General features: G+C 38.4%; 1 protein-coding gene across 2 annotated transcripts; it reads left to right on the top strand.

Annotated features, from left to right (window-relative positions):
* Positions 1-1,881: 1,881 nt before the first annotated feature.
* Positions 1,882-8,077, top strand: en1a (engrailed homeobox 1a). Of its 2 annotated transcripts, none has more exons than XM_037539105.1 (2): positions 1,882-2,549; positions 5,590-8,077. In XM_037539105.1, the coding sequence occupies exons 1-2, from the start codon at positions 2,180-2,182 to the stop codon at positions 5,913-5,915; spliced, it is 696 nt and encodes a 231-aa protein (XP_037395002.1). In that variant the 5' UTR covers positions 1,882-2,179; the 3' UTR covers positions 5,916-8,077. The 2 variants fall into 2 exon arrangements, with proteins under 2 accessions (XP_037395002.1, XP_017547648.1); XM_017692159.2 differs by having other exon boundaries at positions 1,885-2,549; positions 5,602-8,077.
* Positions 8,078-26,741: the final 18,664 nt, after the last annotated feature.

Below are 26,741 nucleotides of genomic sequence, written 5' to 3'. Positions count from 1 at the left end.
TTTCCAAACATTGTAAAGAACGGTTTGAATTTCATACTGAAATAAAATAAAATAAATAACGTTCTCATGTGTAACTCGTTCAAATGAAAGGACATAGAGACCAATGAATGCTTATGGAATTAGAACAGTATAAATATGGTGTATTTCTACAGTAGAATAGAATAGAATAGAATAGAATAGAATAGAATAGAATAGAATAGAATAGAATAGAATAGGTGGATGTTTACTCGGCAGGTCACGTCTGTTTACTGAGCTATTGAACAGAGTCACACGTGCGGATCACGACTGTCACGAGCCCAGTAAGACAATGTTCACAGAGCCGCAGTAAACCATGCACGGTACAGCTTATAACATTAATATCATCATTAGCCCACCAGCATCTTACACCAGAACAGCGACACACTGCGTTATTAAACCTGAGCATTAATGCTTCATTAAACATCCCGTTTGCCTTTCGCTTCTGAAGACATGACATTTGTATTTATTCAGGATTTCTCAAATTGTTGCTCTTTAAATTCTATTCATTCATTTTATGTGAGTATATAGAATAATAATTAAAAGAGCATCCCTCCCGTCTCATGTCTGATAGCAGTATGCGCGCGCCTGTGTTTCGCAGGCTGGCTGAGCTGCAGGTTCGGACTGGGTCATTTCAGCGGAGCGCAGGAGAGAAACGTGTTCGTCCGGCCAGCGGATTTAGCGGTAGCTGTTAGAATGGAGTCGGAACTGAAAGCGGCATTTATCATCTTTTCATTGCAGGAGAAAAAAGCTCCTTAGCGAGCGCTGAAATTAATCACCGAACGTTTAGCCGTCAATTAAGTCATTTATGTAAATGTTGTCTGTGCGGACCCCCTGGGCCAGCGCGGAGCGTCGCAGCGCTGTGGCTGCGCTTTTGACGGTGGGGGGCTGTATTCAGCCCGGTATGATGAACGCCCAGCTGATCGCACTGAATGCGGGGTAATTAAAACCTATAAATTATACCGGGCGGATGAGCTCGGCGCGCTCTATCCTGCAGGAGAGATAGCGGCCCTTAAAGCGCCTGAATGGAACCGACGGACAATGGAGCCTCTACACAACGAGCCGTAGAGCCCTAATTAGAATTTAATCAACAGCGCGGCTCCCTGGATAGAGTTTTCAGGCCTGGCCCACACGGGGACAGCGTGGAGCAGCATGGCTACTTCTAATATTTCTCAAGCAGTTTATTACGATTAAGATGGTGTATTATCACTAATGGCAGGACTACCACCCCAAAGCACCACCACCACCACCCTCAACAACAGCAGCAACAGAAGTAACATTTTAAAAACTATTTATATGCACATTGTCGTTTGAAACTCTCATTATAATACAGAGGATATAGAAATTCGAGCACACAGAGTATCATTTTTAGATAAATGTAACTATAGATATAGAGATGGGGTTTATGAACAGACGCTTATTTTACACAAATATATTTTTCACTTTTTTTTTGTTTGAGATTTAATTCCCCAATTAGAATCTATGTGTTACAGTTTATTACGCTAATTAGAGCCCCCCTGTGCTTAGTTATTCCATTTGAACAGCGCCCGTCAGCAGGGGGATTCTAGGATTTCTGCATGCTGGGGTCTCTTGCTCTGTTTGGAGACCGCGTTATTTATTCCTCCTGCTTTCCGACCAATTCCAGTCAGAGAACTGTCTGTAAACATGATCTGCTAACCAATTCTACTGCAGGAGGCGAGCACACAGCAGCCAATCCCCAAGCAGGAGGGTGGTGTTTGGCGGAATATGGGTGGGAATTAACACTTAACGCCTCTTCGAACATGTCTGGATGATGCGTTCTGCATGGAGAGAGAGAGAGAGAGAGAGAGAGAGAGAGAGAGAGAGAGAGACCGTGCGCAAACAGATACTCCGACACACCAGCGTGTCATAAATCGTGGGCCGTGCACCATGCGCCGTCAGTTCTGACACAACACGGACTGTGAGCCCCCTTCTTTCTCTGTGTCTCCCTCTCCAGTCACTGCCACTCTGGCGCACGTTTTATAAAAACATGCGCCTCGGTGCATGGAGGGGATTTGTGTGTCGCATTAGATAACGCTTCTCCACGCCTTTGTGCTCCGTCGCGGTGCAGCACGAGCACGTTTACCACCTCCATAAACCCCCCAACCCCAGTTCCAGTGTGCTCCTGAAGAACAGTGCTGTGGAGATGGAAGAGCAGCACGAGCCCGAGAGCCCGGATCCGAGTGAGCCGGTGCAGCTCCCGCACAGGACCACCAACTTTTTCATCGACGACATCCTCCGGCCGGACTTCGGCTGCAGGAAAGAGCGCCAAACGGGCACGGGAGATCAGCAGGCTCGTGCGATCGCTGACAGACCCACAGTGCCCGGGACTCCGGACTCTGAGTGCTGCACCGACAGCGTGTCCTCCTCTTCCTCCTCCTCCTCTTCCTGCTCCTCCACGGTGTCCTCACCTCCGCCTAAAGCAGGAGGAGAAGCGGCGGTGGGTAAGGAGTTCCAGCCACTGCTCTGGCCTGCCTGGGTTTACTGCACCAGATACTCGGACAGACCCTCATCTGGTAAGGCAATGCGCCGCTTCCCAGCTCCTTCTGTTTCGCTGCACAGCCTGAACTGCTCGAGCGGAGCCAGAGAACAGGAGCTCACACAGCAGCGCAGGCCCGGTCGCTCTCTCTGACTGACTGTTAGTCAGAAAATAGGCTTCGGCACAAACACAAACTTCCCTTTTCTATAGCATAAAATATATACTGTGGTTTTTTAATTAACAAATACTACTACTACCACTACTACCACTACCACTACTACTACCACTACTACTACAACTACTACTACCACTACTATCACTACTACTACTACAACTACTACTACCACTACTACCACTACTACTACTACTACTGCAAATAATAATAATAATAATAATAATAATCCTGCTGCCAAACCAGTCAAGTAGTCAAGACAAAAGAAGTAGTTTTCGAACGTCTCAATCTAATTTGAATAAAAGGTAAATAAATAAACAAATAAATAAATTCGGCAGCGCGTGCTCATTTCGAATTTTATTAGCCTAGTTCATCTGTTAAGTATTGTTTTTAAAACTAAAATGAAAAGAAAGAAAAAGGGAAAAAATGTTAATAGTCAAATTGTAAGATTTTTACCCAGCATGCATGTTTTAAAAAGGAAGATATGTATGCGGTATAAACACCCCTCCCCCCACCCCAATTCTTCAATACTATTTTTAATAATCATACGCGGTTATTCAGTAATGACGCCCTCGATTACATAAGTCTGGAGCAGACGTGTCTCAGGCCTTCACCACCGGGGCCTCGTCCCTGCTCGCTGTCACTAACTGGGCTGTATTATACAGTTTCATGAAGTTTCATGTTCTATTTTTCATTGCGTTCTGTGTTTGTCAGATTATCAGTTATAGTTCTACAAAAATGCTTGCTGATTGTTTTCTGCCTCTGTTGTATTTATTTGTATTTATTATTATATTGCAGTATGCGCTATATAGCCTTTTTCTCTTTGTCCTGAGCCAATTTCAGCGACTGAGACTAAAGTAAAAGTCTACAGTTACTGTTGTGATGAGCGTTTGCATGTGACAAATACTGAATGATCTTTCACTGATATTTATAAAAATATCTAATTAAGGTATCCTATTTTTTCTGCAGCCACTTGTTATGAATCATTACGACACACAGAAAGTTTCATATCTGAAGGCTGATAAATGTTATTTAAGCAATAAAAACATTTTAAGAGAGTAAAACAATTGCAAACTAAATGTGTTAACACAGGGAAAACACCGCAGACCTACACCACAACTGACGGGCGGAGGCTCGCCAGATAAAGATTTTGGAAAAACAGTTTTGAAACGTTATGACACGTAATTAAATTCACATGGGTTTGAAAGGCACTTCTGTAATCAGTGTGAGCTCCTGTGAGTGAGTTTGGATCTTTTGCATTACTTTTTACTGAAAAACTGTTGTTTGAATTCATGATTCAGGTGTGACGCTTGAATGAAACGTGTCGCTCGTCAAACACTTGCTTGTAATCGCAATTGTGCTGCAGCATTTCTATTCATGTTCCACTGACCGACACATTTGAGTTCTGTAAATTCAATATAGGGTTCAGCTGTTGACTGAGCTGTTTCAGATGCTAAGACCCATTCCCATTGCATTACAAACTGATCTAGAGCTCTGTCACTGAGCTTCAATCACCAGCGTCTTCCTATTTTCTTTCTTAAATTAGTTCTTGAAAACAGCCCTAACGTCCGATTCATGACGTGTTCGTAAACCGCAGAATCGTCCGCACAAAAAGATTTGCTCTTACCTGAGAGCAAATCTCAAATAAGAAAGCGTTGGTGAATGTCATAATCTTCGCGAAAGGTGCGCAAGTAAGCGGGTTTTAAGAAGAACGAATGTTAGGAGGATGAGACTCGTTACGACGTGTTGGGGCTTCAGTCGGGTTCAGAACTTTACATGCGCTTTTAAACGAACTGATCACAACAATGAGCGGTTTCAGTTTTATCCACAGAAAACAGAGATTTTTCTTCGGTCTTTAAACAGTGCCAGTGTCTGGGAAGAGTTAAACTAGGCCTGTTTCACAGAGTAGAAGAATGTAGACATTAGATCACATTAAAACTGTCCTTTGTCGATCTGTTTTGTCTGAAAGTCTGAATAATAAATACAGTCGAGCTCTCATCACTGTTTTACAAGCGCTGAGTAAGTCCTGTCTACCGTCGTTATTGGGTCGAGTTATATAAATCTGGGACTTCAGACAAAAGTCCAGTCTACGCAAAAAAATATACATATTATACACCATATAATATGTATATTACTGTAGAGCACACAATATACACTCCTATCTGTGTACTGTGCACTCTCAGAGTGCTGTGATCCGCCCTTAGAGATACAGATCCTGTAGTATGTTTAAATGTTAGAAATGTTAAGTACTACTACTACTACTACTAATAATAATAATAATAATAACTGGTGTTGTTAACGATTATATTATTATTAGTATTATATATATATATATATATATATATATATATATATATATATATATATATGGACAAAAAATGTGTCCCACCATTAGTTCTCCGCTTGCACCAGTCTCATTTACACAAAAAACACATTAACACCAATACACTCAGTCCTCAACCAGTACAAGCCATTCAACAGTTAATAAAAGCTAATCGATAAAATGGGTTTTAAGCTTTGATTTAAAATCAGTCACTGTGAAGGTTTGTCTGGTAGGCTGTTCTGAAGCCTCGGCGACTGCAGCGATAACAACAAGAACAACTATATGAGTCCTACAATAATAATAATAATAATAATAATAATAATAATAATAATAAAAATAATGAGAGTGATAATAATGAGAGTGATAATAATAATAATAACAATGAAAATAATAATAATAACAATAATAATAGTAGCAATAATAATAATAACGAGAGTAGTAGTAGTAATAATAATAATAATAATAATAATAATAACAATAATAATAATAATAATAATAATAATAATAATAATAATAATAATAATAATGAATTGTCTTGTGTTTGATGTCTTGGCTGATGTTCATGGTTTCGTCTGCTTGTTGTCTCCACACAAGGCCCGAGGACCCGGAAACTGAAGAAGAAGAAGAGCCAGGCGGAGGACAAGAGACCCAGGACTGCGTTCACGGCCGAGCAGCTACAGAGACTGAAAACCGAGTTTCAGCTGAACCGGTACATCACGGAGCAGCGGCGGCAGGCGCTCGCGCACGAACTCAACCTGAACGAGTCTCAGATTAAGATCTGGTTTCAGAACAAACGCGCCAAAATCAAAAAGGCGAGCGGCTCTAAGAACTCTCTGGCGATGCAGCTGATGGCTCAGGGCCTGTACAACCATTCCACCACCACCGTCCAGGAGGAGAGCAGCGACTGAGAGCCAGAGGATAACAGGCGATAATCAGGTGCTGATTAAATCGTGAGAAAAGGCTGGACAGCAACATGTGCGAAAAGCGGACTCGCAGCAAAGCCTCGCCTCCTGGACCTTTTTATTCTCACATAACATCTACACCAGTACACTCTGTCGGTCAGGCGGACTGGACCTCTGGACTGTTTATTTCTCTTTCTGTCTTTCTTCTTTTAGGCCTATAGTTAAGCCAGTATTAGTGACACTCACTACTTTTTCTGAAACTCAGTCGGTCTGACAGCCTCATACCAAAGATTTTACCAGATGAGAATATATGTAGGATGTAGACTGAGCCCTGAGCGCAGGGAGGTGTTTTGGCACACAAATGGAAAACTTATTTCTGCACAGGCTCGGTATCAGTGGGTAGCCTCACTATCAGAAAGCATATTATTCTACTTGAGGTATTCACACCTATATGTCCAAATAAACTTTTTATAGGAGAAATATAGCCCTTTATATTCCTTTATATAATAACGTTTTCTTTATATAATTTCCAGACCAGTGAGCTACTTCACGACGGAGAAAGAAAAGTCTAGTGTTTCTGCAGAATCTTCGCTCCTACTGAACTAAAGGCTTAAGAAGACAGAAAACGAAATGTAGTCATTTGATGTGACTCTTGGTCACATTTGTGAGGATATGACTTCACAAAAACAGGAACGATACGCTATTTTTCACATTTCAAAGTCAAACTCATAACAGTTACTTTCATAAACTAGCACACGATTGGACATAAATCGGCGTGTTTACGTCTCGTGAAGTGAATATAAATGCACAGGCCAAGTATCTGCATATAAACTACTATATTTGTACTGCATTTGTAATCCGGGTTATAAAGTCTTACCTGATGAGACAATCCTGACACTGAACTGACTCTAATCAAACTAGACAAGGTCATTATGGACTTGTGTGTGTGTGCGCGCGCGCGTATGTAAAAATATACAGTATGTCAGCAGAAATAAAATACACGTTTTATTTAGAATGGCAGAAACATGGCTTCAGACTACCACTGGTCATTTGCTGCTCTGTCGTGTAAAATGCAGGTGACATTCAAAACAATTCAAAATGAGCAGCTGGCTCTGCTGACTCGGTGAAAAGGGGGAAAGCTCGCACTTTAATCATACTCTGAAATACAGTTTACGATGCACAAAGCGCGACGAAGTCTTCAGGACACTCGTCTATTTTTTAACGATATAACTAACCAGCATACCCTATAATAACCAAACAACAATGAAATATTACACTACAGTCTGTTTAGATCACTGAATAATGCCTGCAGTGCAAGAACAAATGAAATATTTAAAACAGAATCTAAACATTTAAATAACGTATTAAAACGCACTTAGCATAGTCACAACAACACAGGATTACAGCTCTTAATTCTTAACAATACTAGCCTGATAATAATAAATTAAACGCTAGATTTATATGAGTTCACGGCACAGGAGCGGAGTGTGAGAGTGTGAGAAAGTCACTGATCAGTGTATCTGTTCATCGAACAACACACAATAACAGACCATACACAACCACAAAAATAAGGTACCTGAGACAAGCGATGTAAGGTTTAAAATCAATTAAAATAAACAACAACAGCAACAACAAAACAACAACAACAATAATAATAATAATAATAAGAAGAAGAAGAAGTATAACAGATGAACAAGAAAAGAGTGAAAAGCAGCCTTTACCCATAAAGTTTAGCCTATATTTAGCCCTGTGGAAGGATTCAGACTGACCCGGATTGAGATCTTTATTACACTGTAATTTGATGACTACAGTCTCCTGTGCACTGTCGTGTCTGAAACGGCCATATTAATCACAGAGATAATGAAGATGAGTGATTTTACTCTGTACTGTAACAGAGTGTCGCTCCGAATGTAAGTTTTTTATCCCGCTTCGCCGGAGGACACGAGTTCAACTGCCTCAGTCTCAAAACTGAATGCAGGGTTTTTTTACTCCTTTAACTCCAGACTTATTACTCAGCAGCTCACATGCAAATGCTACAGAGGAACATTCACTCTCTCTCTCTCTCTCTCTCTCTCTCTCCGTCTGTGTGTGCAAGGGTCTATGGCATTAAGGTACAGGTCAATGAGAACAGCATACCACTGATTAAAGTATTTGAATTTCCAATTAAAGTGTCTGCAGATCTCAGATATGTAACCTGCTCTTTAGACAGAGATGGTGTTTCAGGCTTTGCCTTCATGTTACCGCGCAGTATTAGCAGATCTCAAGACTGCGGGCCTGAGCTGTATTACAGGGAGTGTAACTGTCCTCAGCAACTAAAAATGGACCTGTGTGTGTATATGTGTCTATGTATGTGTGTGTGTGTGTGTGTGTATGTATGTGTGTGTGTGTGTATATGTGTCTATGTATGTGTGTGTGTGTGTATGTATGTGTGTGTATATGTGTCTATGTATGTGTGTGTGTGTGTGTGCGTGTGTGTGTGTGTTGGGCAACATGTATTTAGCGGTTTGTACGGAACCGAAATAATGCAAAAGATTTGATTTTGTCTGGGTTGTCTGTGATTTGTTGTAGAGACACACTAGGGGAAAATGGTGCTTTGAAGAGACATGATTCAGATGAATAAAATGCATTACATGTTAACAATATTTGCCAAAACAAGTAAAGTTAATGAAAGCAATTGCCTACAATATTTTCTTTGTGTGCAATCACTCGGCACAATAAAACCGTGAGCTATTTTTATTGCATTTGGCCGGTGTTCGTGAAAAGTCAATTTATTCGAAAAAAAGTATCTCTTTTTCGTACTGGGGTTCGGGTAGCGCTGAGAAACAAGCAAACGCAGCACCATTTCATCGTTTAGCCGAAAACAGTGCTTTAAATTGAGGTGGTGCAAATATGTCAAGTAGTTGCACATCATTACGAAATAAAACAGTTTTGATGGTGTGTTATTTATCTACGTATAGCACGTAATCTCAAAGCCCCAATGGAAATGCCTTATAAAGATAAGAATATAGTGTGTGTGTGTGTGTGTGTGTGTGTGTGTGTGTGTGTGTGTGTGTGTGTGTGTGTGTGTGTGTGTGTGTGTTGGAGGTTGTGTTTAGGTTCTCATAAACATTCAAGCGCGTCTAGACAAGCTCGACAGAATCGAATACTGGCAAGTTCAACCATCTGATGACGCGTTCAGGCTGCAGTAGAATTTATTGGGATATGAAAAATACACTACAAGTAGCTTGATATGTATCTGCTGCTCCGACAGTCACCTGCTGAGCTGTAACTGGTGCGTCAGGACTCTCAGGACTGGTGCGTCAGGACTCTCAGCAGCGCCCTCCGATTCTCCTCGCCGTCTCGGTCTCTACCTCGCTGGTGTGAACGGCGCACAGATTCAGTGTGTACAGCTCGACGGCCTGAGAGCATAGATTAATCCGAGAAACATTATTTTAGGTGAGAGTGAAATAGACACGCTGTGATTTTCACTGTGGCTGCCTTTGATGTAATTTTATAAGGAGTAAACAGGAGGTAACAGGGAAGTTAAAACAGAACGTGTCCGGTTTGTAAGACGTTATTTTAGCGTAACGGCAGTCAGCCAGAACGACTTCGTTATTACTGGCAGTTTAATACAGTGGTTCAGTGATATATCTGGAAATTACTGATATATATGTATATATATATATATATATATATATATATATATATATATATATATATATATATATATATGTGTGTGTGTGTGTGTGTGTGTGTGTGTGTGTGTGTATACTACAACTGTATAACTGATATATTATAACAACTATAATATATCATTTTCAGTAGCAACGCTGCTGAGAGCTCTGGCTCTTAATACTTCATATCAAAGAGTTCTTTGACTCCAGCCTGTGACCTTATGCTCACAAGGCAGACTGCTCTTCCATTAATCTTGAACTTGAGAGGTTCTGTCTGTCTTTAAGTTCAACCACATTGAAGAATCATTTCAATTTTATTCCACACGTGACTTTACCTCCCAGATCCAGACCGGAACGCGTGTGCACAAAACATTTACAGACCCTCATACACTTCACATCGCTGTAATAAACACAGGAGCGCACTGGGCACAAGTGTCAGAAATACCCAATAACCAACCAACCGACCAACCAACAAACTAACAAACAAACAAATTGTTTTTGTATTGAACAAGGCATTTCTGCAGAAACACGTGCTGTTAGTTGTTTTCACATGAACAAAACACTGCAACTCCGGAGTGCTGATCCTTTCCCTCTGCTCTCCTTCTTTTCTCTTCTTGCCTGTCTTTTTCTCCCTTCTCTTCTCTTTTCCTCTATTTCCCTCTCCTCTATTCTTCTTTCTTCTTCTTTTCTGCCGGACACATGCGTGGACCACACACAGTGTGTTGGGACGTTAACCATGTTAGCTACGCTCATTCCAAAAATACCGCTCTGTCTCTCTTTCTCTCTCTCGCTCTCTCTCTCTCTCTCTCTCTCTCTCTCTCTCTCTCTCTCGCTCGCTCTCTCTATATCCTCCGCCAAATGGCTGGAAATGTGCACTCATTCTTTAACTTAGCACAGCACCCATAAGGGAGTCTTTAAATTCAGTGTTCAGTGTTTACACACCACAATCACCAGAGTTCAGCTGTCAACTTCTGGAGTGTTAAATACACATGTTGTTTTCAATAAACACTGCGTTTAGTCCATTCTTTTCTTCTTGAATTACTAACACAGAGTTTATATGAGTCTGACTGGACATAAATAAGGAGATTTTCAATACAGCCCTTTTGGTTTAACACTAAGAGTTAACTCAACACTGCAATTTGTCCTTTGTAGCCTAGTTCAGTTTCCCCCAGTCCCTAAAATTACAGAGAGGCATGAATCCCTCCAGCTCTTCAGAAGATCCCACTCCTTCCCCGGCCTTCCTCCCAGACACTGTTCCATTTAGTTTCGCTCCTCTTGTGGGAGGAGAAGCTCTGGATGAATGCGCACTGCAGGCTGTTTGTGCAGATGGCAGAGCCACCAGAAAAAAAGAAGATTAAACAAGAAGATCACATCAGTTATGAACAGTATAGCTCTGTAACAAAAGCTCTACTTTACTAATAATAAGCTATGTTATACATATTTAATTTGATACAAAAATATTAGGCTTTAACTTAAATGCTATTAAAATATTAAAAAGCTGAAGTGAGTGAGAAAGTGTTCATCAGTGTACATACATGATTAGTCAACAAAACCTAGGGCTCCAAATTGAGTAACACTGAGCATCTGGACACTCCTGTTATTATAACATTATTATTGTTATTGTCACAGTCACAACTCTGTACACACAAAGTTAATCCATGTCATCAAAGAAACAAAAAAACTGCAGGACATGACAGAATATAACAAGACCAGAAATCTTTTCCCCTAGTAGATTGAAGAGAACAACAAAGTCTGTTTTTTTATTATTATTTTTATTATTGTTATTTCTTTTTTTTGTAGAGGATACAAGACAGCACAGTCTGGAATTGGAATAGGAAAGGAAAAATTTTGACTGGACAGCTCAGTGAAATTGTTTTGCCATGTCATAATTTCAATATCAACACTCACTCATACACACACACACATACACACAGCAGGAGGCTTTAAACTATAGAAGCTGCTTGCAGCACAACAAATGTTCAAACTTGCTGACAGTACACTAGGCATTATAGCATGTGAATCCCAGATTTCTATGTGTGTGTGTGTGTGTGTGTGAGTGTACAGTGTGTATGTGACCATGTTTATGTTTGTAGAGAAAAAGGAAACATGCTTCTAAAACCTTTTAGTTCACATCAGTCTTACAAACAAGCTGAGTGTGCATGTGTGTCCATCTGTAACAGCTACCTTCTACCTTCGAGCAAAGTATTTTCATGTCAAAACAACCAGCAGAATTGAGTATGTGTGAAAGATCTGTATGGGTGTGTATGTATCTGTGTCAACCAGGTTTATGTGTGTTTAGGTTTGTGTGTGTGTGTGTGTGTGTGTGTGTGTGTGTTTGTGTGTGAGAGAGAGAGAGTGAAAGAGCATAATTGTCAGATAGTCAAGTGTTTTCCTGTTAAAGACTGTGTTTATGATAAATGTCTTTATTTTCATTGCCAGCAAAGCAGGTTTGATTTGTAAATTGTACAAAGAATTGCCAGGCTTGTAAGCTCTATGCATGTTACTATACACCATATTATATTGTACAGTTTTTAGTTTTAATTTAAAGCAGATGTTAGCTTTGTGTGTGTGTGTGTGTGTGTGTGTGTGTGTGTGTGTGTGTGTGTGTGTGTGTGTGTGTGTGCTGGTTAGAAAGATTATAGAATTCTATACAGTGCAACGAGAACTTGTTTGTTTGCACAATGATGGCCAGTCATCGTACTTTTTACCTGATTATTACAAAACTTTCTATTTGATAACTTTTAATCAAGGAGTTTATTCAGCAAGAATTGTCATTCACTCTGAATAAAAAGTTGTACTATTTGAATATTTGTTCACTGATTTATTAAATATGTATTCATCAGTTATTCATTTTTTCTTCTAGAAACTATAGCATGGGTCCACAGACAGACTTATGCAACTTAAAAATGTTTAGCCATTTTATTCCATCATATATTGTGGAGGAAAATGGTGGACTGCATTTGGGTTTTCTGAAAAGCCTTAAGTAGGTGTTTAGTATATAGTTAAGTATGTTAGTTAAGTATGTTATCTCTTCTACATTCACTTCTACAGCTTTGTTCATGCTGTTCACGCTGATATAACAGCTCATAATAGAGCATGAAAGGTGACTGAATGACTGAAGACTAATAAAATGACATAAAACATGGATACAATATACAGCAGTACAGGACAACATATAAAATAAAGCCCAGTGCCAACTACTGAAATGATTGACAGACTATGGTCACATTCTTGATCATTTTAGTTAGGATTTCAAATGGTTGCGACTGACATAGTAAATAAAAGCAGTAAGGGGATGAGGAGCCAAACTGTGCAAGACCTTATATCTTTGCTGTCCAATAAAAAGTCTCAAAATTCTCCAAAATAGTACAGGAATAGTACAGGAACATTACAGGACAGTGCAAAATGTTCTTGTACGTTAATGAAGAGGTTTTATTGAAAGTGATTTTGGAGCATTTTGGTTGGCCCATCCATCATGAAATTTATACACAATGCAAAAAGCTGCCATGATAAAATAGAAATAGAAAAATAAAGATAGACAAAATGTTGGAGAGTGATGATGAACACCTTTCAATTTAAGTGAGCTATCCCAGCTTGAAAACCTATGATGGTGATGATATGTACTGGAGTGCACTTTGAGAGCTAAACTGTCTGCAAAGATTTGAGTGTTGTGCAATAGTAGTCAAACAGTCAGTTAAATGTGGAATGATAATGCATTAAAATATAACGCTGCTTATGGCTAAATTGTTCAAAGGTAAATATATTCAAGCACCATAATAGAAAACAGCTTTAAAATCTGAACACGTGACATTAAAAGATAGGGAAGCTTCACTACTCAAAGCTATGGAAACAGATTACCTGCAGAGTTCAGCAGTTCATGGTAACCGACTTTAACTTGTGCCAATCAATACCTCCCTCCCTAACCCACACAGATACAGATTAGATCTGTAGAGGATACAGTAAGATTGCATGTTCAGTTCCTCTTAAACTCCCTCTCTTTGATTACTGTGACTCATACTACCGATGCAAAACAGAAAAGCCTGAAATTGCAGAGTGTGTGTGCCTGCAGCATGTCACAGTGCTGTCACTAAAGCACCTATTAGCACTTTAATACCAGACGCGCAGGACCGGACACTGGCCATTCAAATCTGTCACTGTCTCTTCCTTTCTCTTTCTCTCTCTCCCTCTCTCTCTCTCTCTCTCTCTCTCTCTCTCTTTCAAACAAACAGAGGAATGAACCGCCTGAATGTATCACACACTGAAGTTATAAATCATGTGCTACCGTAGTTTAGATGCTATCAGAGAGATAGTGGTCATCTAGCTTTGGTAACATAGAACAACATGACAGGAGCCATTCATAAACTGCTCACTCTCTCTCCCCTTCACACACAACATTGTGTCTGCTTCACACTATCTGTTAAGATACGCACTCAAACTGTGATTCAACTGCGAATGCATGTGTGTGTAAAGGCATGTTGGTGCGGATGATTGTGAAGCTCAAGTAGCCTGAAGCTAGACCTCTGTTCAGTGTCTCAGAGGGCTTATCAGTGCTGTGCTCCTTGAGTGATGCTATCAGCTCTCACTATATGCTAAACTGACACATGATTACAGTCAGAGAGGCTACAACCCTGTGTTTAGACCTGCACACTACCTGCCTAACACACATGTCCAGACTTATATAGACACATAACAACAACAGAAAAAGCTCAAATTTGTATGCAGATCATAACTCTATCATAATTTTTTTGACGCTTAAAATGTCCATGTTTACGCAAAACCTAGTGTAAGAAATTAAACTTACAACAACTTACAAACAACTGTTAACATAGCGCTAACATAACATGGAAAAACTCCAAAGGGCACTAGTGGAAAGTAGCTTTATTGAAAAGATGGTGTTCAGACGAAAAGGCTAGCAATAAAGTAAAGGTTGATATATTGAAAGATGTGTGAAATTCATGACTGGCACATGTTTGTAATTGCAGTGGAGTCCAAGAGATTGCAGTGGGGTCTACATTCAAAATGTGGGATGAATGTGAAGTTGTAGAATTTTCAAGAATGAAAAAAATTTCTCTTGGTCATGATACTTCCATTAAAGCTCATATTCCGATGATTCTGAGGTGGATATGATAAGCTTTTCAGAGGCTATTGCACAAACGTGTGAAATCCATGGCAGCTCAAGTGTACTTTGTCATTAAAGCAAAAGGGGGACAAATCAAATCCAAAGATATTGTAAAATTCATGCAAATAGTTTTTTTCTATCTTTATAGTTCCCTTTCTGTCAAGCAAAGAAGGTGTCATGTCATAACATTTTCTTTTTTACATCTCTTTGAAATTTTATCATGAATGGACCAATAGAAACACTGCAAAACATTTTTTACCTCATTATTTCAATTCTCTTTATATTCCTTAGAATTAAACTGGCTGTTTATGTTGCCAAAGACTTGTTTGTACCAAGCTGATGCTAAAGAACAAGCACGTAGACTGACAATTGTCTTCATTCAGCTTACCACTACCTCGCATCTTCTGAGAAAGTTTGCACTGGAACACACTTCAACTGACTGACACGCATTCAGAGGATCCAAATCCTGCAGTTCTCTTATATTCATTTTTTTTTCTCTCAGATTCCTTATGACATTCATGTAACTTGATGTGCCAAAAACACTCATTTGCTAAACTTGTGTGCCTTTAATATTGATATATGCATTGGGGTCTCTACATTAGGGGCCTGTCTTCACTAACTACTGCACCACATTACATTAATTTGTGAATTTGTGATTTCATTGATGGAGTGCGTTAGTGTTTGAATCAGGTTTGTATCTAGTTTCATTAACGAGTCGGCTGCTGCCCCTACAGTTTATTATACCCCACCAGGCTTTTTGTACCAGAGACACCACTGAATATATGTAAACAACTTTCAACTCTTCTGAATGGCTGCCACATTTTGTGACTCATTCAAAAGCCAGTCATCATTATGTGAAGTAAATAAATAAATAAATAGATATACTCATAAAATTACTGGGAGACCCATGCATTATTAAATGTTTGTGTGTCTTCAGACTAGTCTTTAAAGCTATTGTGAATGTTTATGGATAACAATCTAAAAATTCTCTTATTGGGAATGGGACATTGTAATGCTATTACTTCTAATTTATCATTCCCATTCCTAATGATGAAACATTGCTATTCTTTCATCACTGACAGCAGTTACTGATTCAACATGCTCAATCAGCCTAAATAGAACTGACAAGGACTGACTTCGACCAACCACAATTACTGGCAACAGTCACAGCAACAGACGCTCAGTAACAACCTGCCAGAATTTAATAGCCAACGGATGACTTGGTGAGCCAAGGGCCCAAGACTGATATATTTAAATAACCTCTGTTCTGATTGGCTGCCTCATATTTTGCTTTATTAAAAAACGTCCAGGCTGAAACACAGGATAAAATGTGAGTGAATGAGCTCAGTTGTTCATTTTTGTAACATCACAAAAGAAACAATGAATTTAAAATAGGTTTAGCTTCCTGTTCATATATGGACTAGATTATCTGGGAAATGAATGGTATGTTTTGAAATCTTAACAATAATTACATACTGCATACTGCCTCTTATTTAAGAAAAAAGTAAGAAAAGTCTTCATAATAAGATCCCTGTATATACATACATTCATTTTGAGTTATTCTCATGTTTAAAATGTTAATTTCAGAGACATAAGATTAAGACAGGAACTTACTTACATATTATCTAAACGTGCAATTTACATTATCTTAAAACTTACTCTGCAACCCATACATTGTACTCTTGCACTGCTACAGCTCTACTATGACCACTCTCAGCAAAAATAATCCTCTGTTTTCAATTATTTTTTTCTTCTTTGGACCTTAAACAGTAAACTCTACAGGATCTATCTCTATTGTTCATAATGTTAAACTGTGTCTCTCCAGGTATGTTACTGCCACTCAGGCTTCATCACTGCCTCATTGCCTCTAGAGCTGGCAGTGTGTGAGAGCAGGAATGGGGGCTCTTCTGCCCCTTGACCTTCTGATTGGCCCAAAATGATTGTGGTATGAGGAACCTAATCGAACATCATGTGTGCTCCCGGCCCATTGGCTCACTGAGTGATGAGAGTAGGGCATGTGCAAGACCGTTGCCTTGGTTACAGTTGTCAGGTTGAACTGTAAAGTGGATGATGAACGAGCAGAGAGAAGATCTCTCTTGTTCTATTATACTCCGCTGAGAAGCCCCTCACACACATTACGCACAAACACACACACACACACACACACACACTTGATACACACTCATAGATCACTAAGGTACTGCTTCAGTGGACTGCTCACTGAAAAAGCCTTCTGTGCGTCTTATAACATTACTGCAAACGATAAAGATGAAGTGCTTTTAACTCCTTGTAATGTCTTTCAAAATATTTTCTTTCAAGAAGATACAGAATGAACAGGTTATTTCAGTGCTTTTACAAATTGTCTCGAAATCACAGAGAAGTACAGTACTGTGCAAAAGTGAGAGATGACCATTTTTGTGTTTAGTGAAAATGACCATTTGTGTTTAACAGAAAATCCCACCAAAGCCTCAACAATTAAATATAACATACAATCTATCAATATTTGATTTGTCTAATTTTTACACTTCATTCCACCCTACAGCCACTGTAACTCCTCTGTCCTTCCAATCTTTAAGCCAACAAATTACAGCTCTCCTCCCATTTACACACAACTACCCAAACACAGTTTATCTCTTTCTCAAGTACATCTAAAATAGCTCAAGGATATATTTCTGAGGGGATTACATATATTACACATAACCCACTTGCATAAGGAAGGGGAAAAAGGGAAAAAAGTAAAAATTGGAGCTTAAAATTGTCACCATCAGATAAACAGGATTGAAAGCTTTAATCGTTGAGAGAAGGGAGAAAATCAAGCTCCACTCTTACCTCAGAGGTCAACACTGAGTCTGAAAGGATGTGTAGCTATCAAGAAGCCATTTTTGAAAAAAGAAAACAGACAAAAAAGCAGAACAATTGCCTGAGAAAACTGAAACTGAATATCTGACACATGGAGTAAAGTTTTGTAGACTTCTGTGTCTAAATTTGTAAATAGGATTACTTGGACTGTGAGAAGCAAAAATTATAACCAACTTCTAAGAATGAACTTTAGAAGTGTGGAAAACTGAAAGTAAATATCCTGAAAAGAATGAAGACTAAATAATGTGTGGACACACTAAATACTGCAAAGTATTATATGCTTCTGTCTAATTGTCTGTTAACTCCTAATAAGGCCAGGGCCCATCGGCACACCCAAAATCTTATTACACACTTTCATATCTTAAGAATAGCCTAGTTTATGTTGAAACTACATTGAAACACTTATAGTTATTGAATAATAAGCTTTTTTGAGATTTTAAGTTAAATATATATGTTTCTGCTTTTTTCCATTTGCTGAAAAAATGGGCAACCTGCACATAATAACCAGTTTGATTAAAATTTAAATGAATTAAAGGGTGGTCTTTGATTTTTGCACAGCACTGGGTGTAAATGAAGAATACTGAATATATGGCATGTGATAGCATTTAAGATTAAAGCTTAACCCAGTTAGCTTTATTTATTTAATGTGATTAGTCAGAAAGCATGGTGAGTCCAAACATTGTGTCTTTATCCATAATAATGAATTAATTAATTACATTTTATATAGTATAAATAAATTCTTGTTCTATTCTTGTATACCAAAAATATGACAGGAATGGCTGAGATGTGGGGCCTGGTTATGACAAACATGCAATATACAATACATATACCAATTTGTGTTGGAAACTGGAGTCGGGATAAACAATGGTAACAATACTGATGCTTTTGGCATTAATAGATGATAAAGGAGTCATGACAGGATTCATCATTGCCTCTGTACTCTGTATACTCATACTACAGAGGTGCTCTGATCTTCTGTACTCTCTATAACTTTTATATACATCTTTAGGTGCCAGTAAACTCTACATTTAAAATAAAATCAATTAAAGATTTCATTATGCTTTCACCACAGGTTTATGGCTAATTGAGTACAGAATCATGTTTAAGGGTAATTTATTATAGGGGCATTATTACAGCTAATTGATTATATAGACTAATTATTATTGATAGGCCATTATTGTATAATCATTAAATGATTATCTATATTGAGCAGCATGTGTTGGGGATAATGGCCAGGCAGCTTGGTCTGTCCTACTAAAGCACAATTCATTATTCTTCATACTGAGGAGGGTCCTGTGGGAGAAGACCACTCTCAGAGAGTATGTGTGTGTTATAATGATAGTTTGAGGCAGAGAGAGAGAGAGAGAGCGAGAGAGAGAGAGAGAGAGAGAGAGAGAGAGAGAGAGAGAGAGAGAGAGAGAGAGTAGATGTAAGCGACAGTGATATGACGTTACAAGCAATCTCTCAGACACCATTACAACCCCAAGGTCAAAGGTCAAGCTTCCTGAGTTCATCTGCAGCACCCTGAAAAGACACACATATATATACTAACAGACTGAACACTCCCACCCCAGCACACTGACTTTATTATGCTAATAACTGCCCATATGCTCACTTTCCACTTCACGTATTCACAGTAAAGCAAAAACAGCTTCTACATTCAAACAAACATACACTCATGTTGGTTTACTGGAGTCATATGACAAACAGTTTTCTTTTGGGTACTAACCCCTTAGATGGTCATGTTTTATTAGCTTTTATTTAAACAAAGAACAGTTTAACTCGCTAGCTTGCACTGAAGTTCCTGTGATTACTGAATAATACACCTCAGTATGTAATAAGCCTGTGATTTTAAGGGGTTAAATGGAGATATACATGGACCAAATCCAGTCCTACTCTCAAACACTAATCTAAACCCAAATCAGCACCATGGAGAGCACAGAGAGGGTCTTTGGGTGGGAAGTGCAATTCATCTATCATTTCCTTCAGAATCTAAAGGAGTATGTGACAGTAAAGGGGTAAGGTCAGTCATGCACTGCTATAAGCCATTTCCAAAATTCATCATTTCCAAAATATAAACACAAATCTCCCAACTGTGTGCTCTTTACAGATGAATTAATTTCCACAATTCTATGTCAATAGTGTACAAGTACTCTTTTTATCAATGTGCATACAGTGCTCAAAGGCACAGTAATGGTCTTATGGTCCAATTATGTAATTTAATGAGTTTTAAAGCTGCACTACATTCACTTCAAATGGGTTGTCAAAAACTCTGCTCAACTCGACTCAACTTTTAAACGCATTAGATTTTATAATACCCACATGTGTGTACCTACATGTGCAGCCAACTGTAAACATTTGAACAGCGTATAAAAGTAGAAAAAATCAATTAGCTGAATAAAAAAGCAATATTTGCTATTATGTATGTGCAAACCCTCAAGTTTACATGGGTAGCATAACTAAAGTAGAATACAACAAAACAAAGCAAAAAGAGTAAGTTAGAGCATGTGTGATGCATACACACACACACACACACACACACACACACACACACACACACACACACACAACATACATACCCTGTGGGTGCATGTCTGCATAGCATACAGTGATGTCCAAAAGTCTAAGGACTTGTTGAAAATATGGGATTTTTTTAATGTAAGCCTGGAAATAAACAGTTATTGAAAGAGTAAAAAAAAAAACTTTACTTTTTGCTCAAATAGTTAAGCAGATAATACAATTTGTATTCTTACATTTGTATGTAAAAAATGTTGTAATTTTTATATTGAATTAGAAAGGAATGCAAATAGAGGCTTTTTCTATAGAGACTTTATGGCCCCAATGTATATGTATATGTTCATGTATGTGTGCATGTTAGGATAAACAGTGGTATGTGTATGTGTGTATGCGATATTTTACCTAATTTATGTACATATTTAAAATTTTAAATCAACAGCAACAATACCCCCCGCTTACACCCTTTCAAAACATCAAATAAACATAACGTGTACGTGTTCACCACTATGTTTTGCTTTTAAAATATTTATTAAAATATTATCTTTAATATGTACTTGCCTATATAGAATATATTGGTGTATGTAATATATAGTCATATGTAAGTTTCGGCGCCGCTGGTCAAATTATTTGTTTTGTTGAGTTTCTATGTAAAAATAAGTTAACACATCCTCTATGGAGAACACACAGCTGCACGTTTCAGTGCATGATTGCTGTTTATTTGCATTTACACAAAATGTGGTCTGCGCAAAAGTTATGGCACATTTTATATTTTATGTTTTCTTTGTTCCAATGTGTTAAACCCAGCAAATAAATAGAAATCGTACATTAAAATGGGCAGAAAAGTTAAGTGTGTTCTCTGTGGAGTATGTGTACCTTATTTTCATTTGATTTATTATAAAAAACTTTTGACCTGGTATATTCAAACTTTTCCATACGACTGTATGTGCATGCTTACGTGTGTATATGTTAGGATATACAATGGAGTCTATATGTGTGTGTGTGCGTGTGGGTACAGACCTCTGTGGGTGGCGAAGACTGCACAGTTGCTGTGAGCTCAGTGACCTCAGAGAGGGTGAAAGGTAAAAGGTTTATTAGAGAGCTGGTTAGTGACTGTTTTAAATAGAACAGTGATTTCCCCACCCCCCACCTGCTCTAACACACACACACACACACACACCCACACCCACACACACACACACACACACACACACACCACACACACAGACACCTGGCTCAAACACACAACCAGAAAAGCACAGAAGCAAAAAGCAAGCATAGAAGAGAGAAAGATTCCCAGGGGACAAGTGTCTCTCTCTCTTTCTCTCTTTCTCTCTCTCTCTCTCTCTCTCTCTCTTCAGGCCGGCAATCCCGTCTAGACGTCTCGCTCTTTGTCCTACTTCGATGAGTTTTTCTCATCTCTCTCCCACTTGATCTCCCCCTTCGTTCTCTCATTCTCTCTCTGCCCCACTGAGTGTGGACAAAGCAGAGGCTCCTTCACTTCCTAAACAAGTCAAGGTCTTGTCATGCAGTGACATACACACTGCAGGGGAGCGCTCTGATCAGCCACGCACAACAGAAACAGTAGGAGAGAACACACACAAACACACACACACACACACACACTTATTTTTTAACAGTGTCAGTGTCATGTAAATTACCCATTTGTATTATGTACTACCTATGTTTATTATTAATGTGCCTAATATGCATCATATTTATACACATACCTCTTCATCTCAGTAATCAATAAATGATCTGTCCTTTTAGTTTAGAAAAATGAAACAAATAACTCATGTAAATAAATTGTATTAATTTTTATTTATTTATTATTATTATTAATTGCATTATTTAGTTGGTCATATAGTTCTGTTTTTACTTTCACAGATATTGTCAAGACCCCAAAACATATTTGATGTCCAGATTCAGCTTTTTGGCAATGAGGCTAATGTTGCTAACAAACACTACAAGGCAATAGCCATTTTTTTTGGTAAATGCACTTCTCTTACATATCATATACTTTTCTCAACCCATGTTAACTGCATCCAAAAGTCTTTATTCAGGGTGTGCAAACTTGCCAACGTGGTTTAGAGCAGGGGTTCCTAATCCCAGTTCTGAAACCCAACACTATGCACAATTTTTGCTAGGTCAGGTATGTAGAGCACAGAAAAATTTTGTGCTGAATTCTGATATGTGCATCACACAGGCACATGGATTCTAGATTATGCTTGCAATTTCGGACGCTTCTATTTTGGAATTTCTTAATTAATACATTTTAGAAAATCAAGATAAATAAAGGTTTGGGTGACTAATGACTGCTAATATTACCTTTATAGATCCAGGATTAACTTAAAACCAGCACAATTTAGACACCAAATGTGCTTCGACTGATTGACTACATTTAAGGTAATTGGAAAATTGTATAAATAATATATAAATAATATATAAATAATAATTTTTCACCAAACTATGCTTAAGACATTTTGACCTAAAAATGTATGAAAACAAACACATTCACACACACACACACACACACACACACACACACACACACACACACACACACACACACACACACACACACACACCCAGACCAAAAAAGCAGACCACTATAGTGAAAACACAAATCTCAAAATAGATAATAGAACTAAAATGGAACTTGCTTTGCTAATTTCTAAACATTTCAGCATTTGTATTGTTTATTTGCTGAACACTTGTGAAATTATGGTCATTCCTAAATATATTTCCATTGGTGGGCATGTTGGAGTTGTGTATGATTATCCAGCTGACTGAGCAGAGATCTTTAACTAGCATCTTGTTATCTTATTAGCATCTCACTGACATGTAAAAAATCAGGTTCACTGTCAACAACACTATGTTCTTTTAGTGAGCAGCAAATTGAGCAGCCAGTGAGGTCGCTTCTGCTGGAAGTTGCCATGGCAGCCATCACAGTTGAAGGTTTGACAGAGAATGTGTGTGTGTATGTGTGTGTGCGTGTGCGTGTGTGTGTGTGTGTGTGTGTGTGTGTGTGTGTGTGTGTGTGTGTGTGTGTGTGTGTGTGAGTGTGTGTGTGTGTGTAAAGAGTGGTCATTCAGCTTGAACATCCTGTTAAGTGTGATGCACTCAGCAGGAAGTGCACAGCTATGAGCCTTCTCAATGAGCTCATGTGTTTACAGGGAGGAACTCCACTGTGTAGCATCACTGAGTGTACCAGCTTACAGTCACTATCATAACTGATAAGGAGGATGTGTTATCATTACTTTATGTGTGTCCAATATGTATGTCCAATAGGTCCAATAATTGGAACTGAGAAACATCAGTTTTGTCTCTAAATCTGTGTCAAAAGAACCACATGCAAACCACTGGTGTTGACGTAAAGCTGAAGTGTCCGTCTCAGTCCAGGAAGCCATGCATTACATATTTTCTGTGTTTTTCTCTACTGCTGGGTAGAGAAATAGAAGTATTAGAGCAGGACAATAGAACTAGACAATAGAACTAGGACAGAGCTATGGTATTGTGCACAATGTTTTAGTGACTTGGGTGTTTCGATGGTTGCGCCTCCAGTTCTGGTCAGCTCCAAAAAGAGATACATTCTGTATGCCCGGTTACAGATGGTAACAGGACAAGATAAGGAAGTACAGCTCATTGGTCTATTAGATAATGGTGATAGGATCCATCTAAAATGAAAGGCAAACTCTGCATAACTAATCAAAACTGCATAATTAAGTAGTAAAGATGTGAACAAAGTCATTCTGTGTGGTTTGACGCGAAATCATCCATTCTAGAGAAATTTGCGAATTAAGAATTGTTCACATATGCAAACAGTGTAATGCCTCAAAAAGCTACATCTTAGAACATATTGTGTGATGTCCATTTAATGATATATAAATGATATGTTTTGGTCTAAAGCATAATCTTCAAATTTGTTTAAAACACATACATGCAGGCTGTTTCAAAGCAACACACAAAGAATTTTTCCAGACGTTTTCCAGCTATTTTATCATGACCAATATTACATACGAAAATGACACATGTGGACTTTACATGCAATGGTTCAATGGTCATTTTGGATAAAAAAAAATATTTTCTAAAGAACGATTTGCGAATTTTCCTATATTTTATTGAATTTTTTATTGTTTAGGCATTTTACCCCGTACCATAAGTGACACAAGATACAATCTGAAGTTGTATTAATTATTATTTCTGCTATTAGATCAGTTTACTCTGATGAGCAAAATGAGGGGAAAGCATCAAACCAAGTGTTGGGCAAGAGGCAGCAGAGGCAGTGTCCATGACAAATTTAGATGCCTTGTCAACTTTTACAGCCTAAGACAAGTGTGAGGCTATCATAAGGTTGAGTAAACATTTAACAGTATAATATTTTCAAGAATACCACTTGTTCTCAGAACTCTGCTAAAGAATATAGTTAAGAAAACAAAATAAGATCATTATTCATAAGTTATTTTTAGAATAATGATTTTTGTTATTATATATATTTTTTATCATATATATTTTTTGTTTTTTTCTTAAGAACAAAGTTAAACACACATTTAAACACACATTTAAGAATATTTTGTTTCTTAAGACACTTTTGTGAATCCGGCCCTGGTTCCTATCACCATCACTGTAAATCAGAGTTAGTAATTGCCTAAGTGTTTGTACAGTTCATTTCTTCACATCAAAACACTCTGAATGACTTAGTTTTGTTTAACAAATTTTTCTGTAATAATTTTTAAAAATTATGGAATTCACTTTTAGCATCGTACAGACATTTGGTTTTAACACATACTGTACATCCCAGCATCCTTCCCTCTAAAATTAATGGTATGAAATGACGTATGTACCATAAAATATTCAAATGTATCCAGACATCAGGAGTCATGCTTTATGTTTGATGCAAGCCTGACTATGCACAAAAGTACAACCCAGCTACTGGCAAACTTCCTACAACCACTCACAATGTTGAAATCGTAACATGAATGGATAATAAAATGAATATTCATCCTTGGACCCAAACCCACATAACTCAATACACTGGCAGGCTAAAAAGAATCAGCTTTAAACCTGATTTAGAGGAACTGCTTCCCTCACATTCTTCACTGCTGTCCATACAACATTCACATCGGGTGAATTTTCATTGCAATGAATAATTATTGCATTTTTATTTTTTTCAAAGGCAAACTCATTTAACTGACTAGTAAGCCTAGGGAACACACTGACACTCTGCCAATATTGTTTCCTTTGTTATTTTATTTCCTTGTTGCATATTGCTGACTGAGCAAAGTGTGTGAGTGTGCAGTCTGGTAACAGGTGTTTTTTGTTGCATCCATGTAGACCAGCATCTTGAGCTAAACACACTTACTCACATTCCAGCACACAGCTGATCTCACACATGCTCTTTTTCCAAACAGCAATAGACACATGGATTTGAGTATTTGAATGTATTTAGTTCTTCATTATCCCATTAAAGTACAAAATGCATTTGCACAGTGTGTGTTCTGACTTCTGGATGACCCTAACCTTTGACTCTGGACAGGTGGGTTAGCACCGTTTAAAACCAGTTATTTGACCCCACTTGCACCAAGGTCACACTCTTTGAACCCTATGCCCCCAGGCACCTGCACTGCAGCAGTGAACTCTCTCCTGTCCAGCAGAACCAATCATCCACCAGCTGAACACAAGCAGACAGTGCAATCTTAGAGTAATCAGCACACACACACAGAGTCTCACGTATGCAAGCACCAATTTCATGTAGCTATAATGGCTGTGTTCACAATACAGGCTGGAAGTGTCACAAACTAGATTTTTCTAATTGGAGCCACTTTAATGAAAAATCCTGGACTTGATACATTTGTCGAAAAGTGTCCAGACACCCTAAACACCTTCTAATTACTGAATTCAGCTACACTGTTAGAACCACGCAGGTACATGATTTGTTCATCAAGGTACGGACAGTGTAAGTGTTCCCTCAAATGTACAACAGTGGTTTTAAGGTCCAATTGTGTACCTTAAATAAGTATTTCCCAGTGGAAATCTAGATATTTGTATCTTTTTATAAATTATTTTTTTAATACAGAGCCATGTAATAAAAAACCTGGCAGTGAGATGGGTTGTGTGGAGTCAGTACATCTTAGAAAATATAATTTCCATGAATTTTGGTACAGTTATGTACCATGACTAAAGATACTGAGATGTACCCCTGAGGGTACCACCACAGTGACAAGAAGGGTACTGCCCCAGTGAGGGTGTCGTAGCTTTTTTTCTGAGTGTACTTTTTGGACATTCAAGTGAGCTTGCATAATCTCCATAGAAAAGTTTGGCTAAGAAAATGGGATGCTCTGGAGCAGCCACAGATGAGTGGAAGGTCACCATACCCAATGACAAGCATGGAATTGCATACCCCAGAGTGATGGAGCTCCATTCAATACCTTTGGGGTGACTTACAGTGGTGTTTGTGATCCAGATCTAATCATCCACCATCAATGCCTGACTTCACCAATGCTCTTGATGCTAAATGCAATCAAATCCTCTCAGCTATGTTCTAACATCTAGCAATAAAGGTGCTGTGCAGGTGTTTTTAGCTTATCAGAGTATAAACAATTTAAATGTGCTTTCGAAGGTACAAGTTATTTAATGGCCCAATTGTTTACTTTAAGATTTGTATGTTTTCATAACCAAATGTTTTAA

Source organism: Pygocentrus nattereri, chromosome 6 (assembly GCF_015220715.1).
Source record: "Pygocentrus nattereri isolate fPygNat1 chromosome 6, fPygNat1.pri, whole genome shotgun sequence".
Classification (NCBI taxonomy): Eukaryota; Metazoa; Chordata; class Actinopteri; order Characiformes; family Serrasalmidae; genus Pygocentrus; species Pygocentrus nattereri.
Note: the sequence above shows the minus strand (reverse complement) of the source record. Positions and strands in the feature narration are given on the sequence as shown.

What these genes read in the sequence shown, in the direction of transcription:
- en1a (XM_037539105.1), top strand. Translation starts at nt 2,180, where the DNA reads ATGGAAGAGCAGCACGAGCCCGAGAGCCCGGATCCGAGTGAGCCGGTG. An exon ending in CTCGGACAGACCCTCATCTG is followed by an intron (nt 2,550 to 5,589) that starts GTAAGGCAATGC and finishes GTCTGCTTGTTG; the next exon opens with TCTCCACACAAGGCCCGAGG.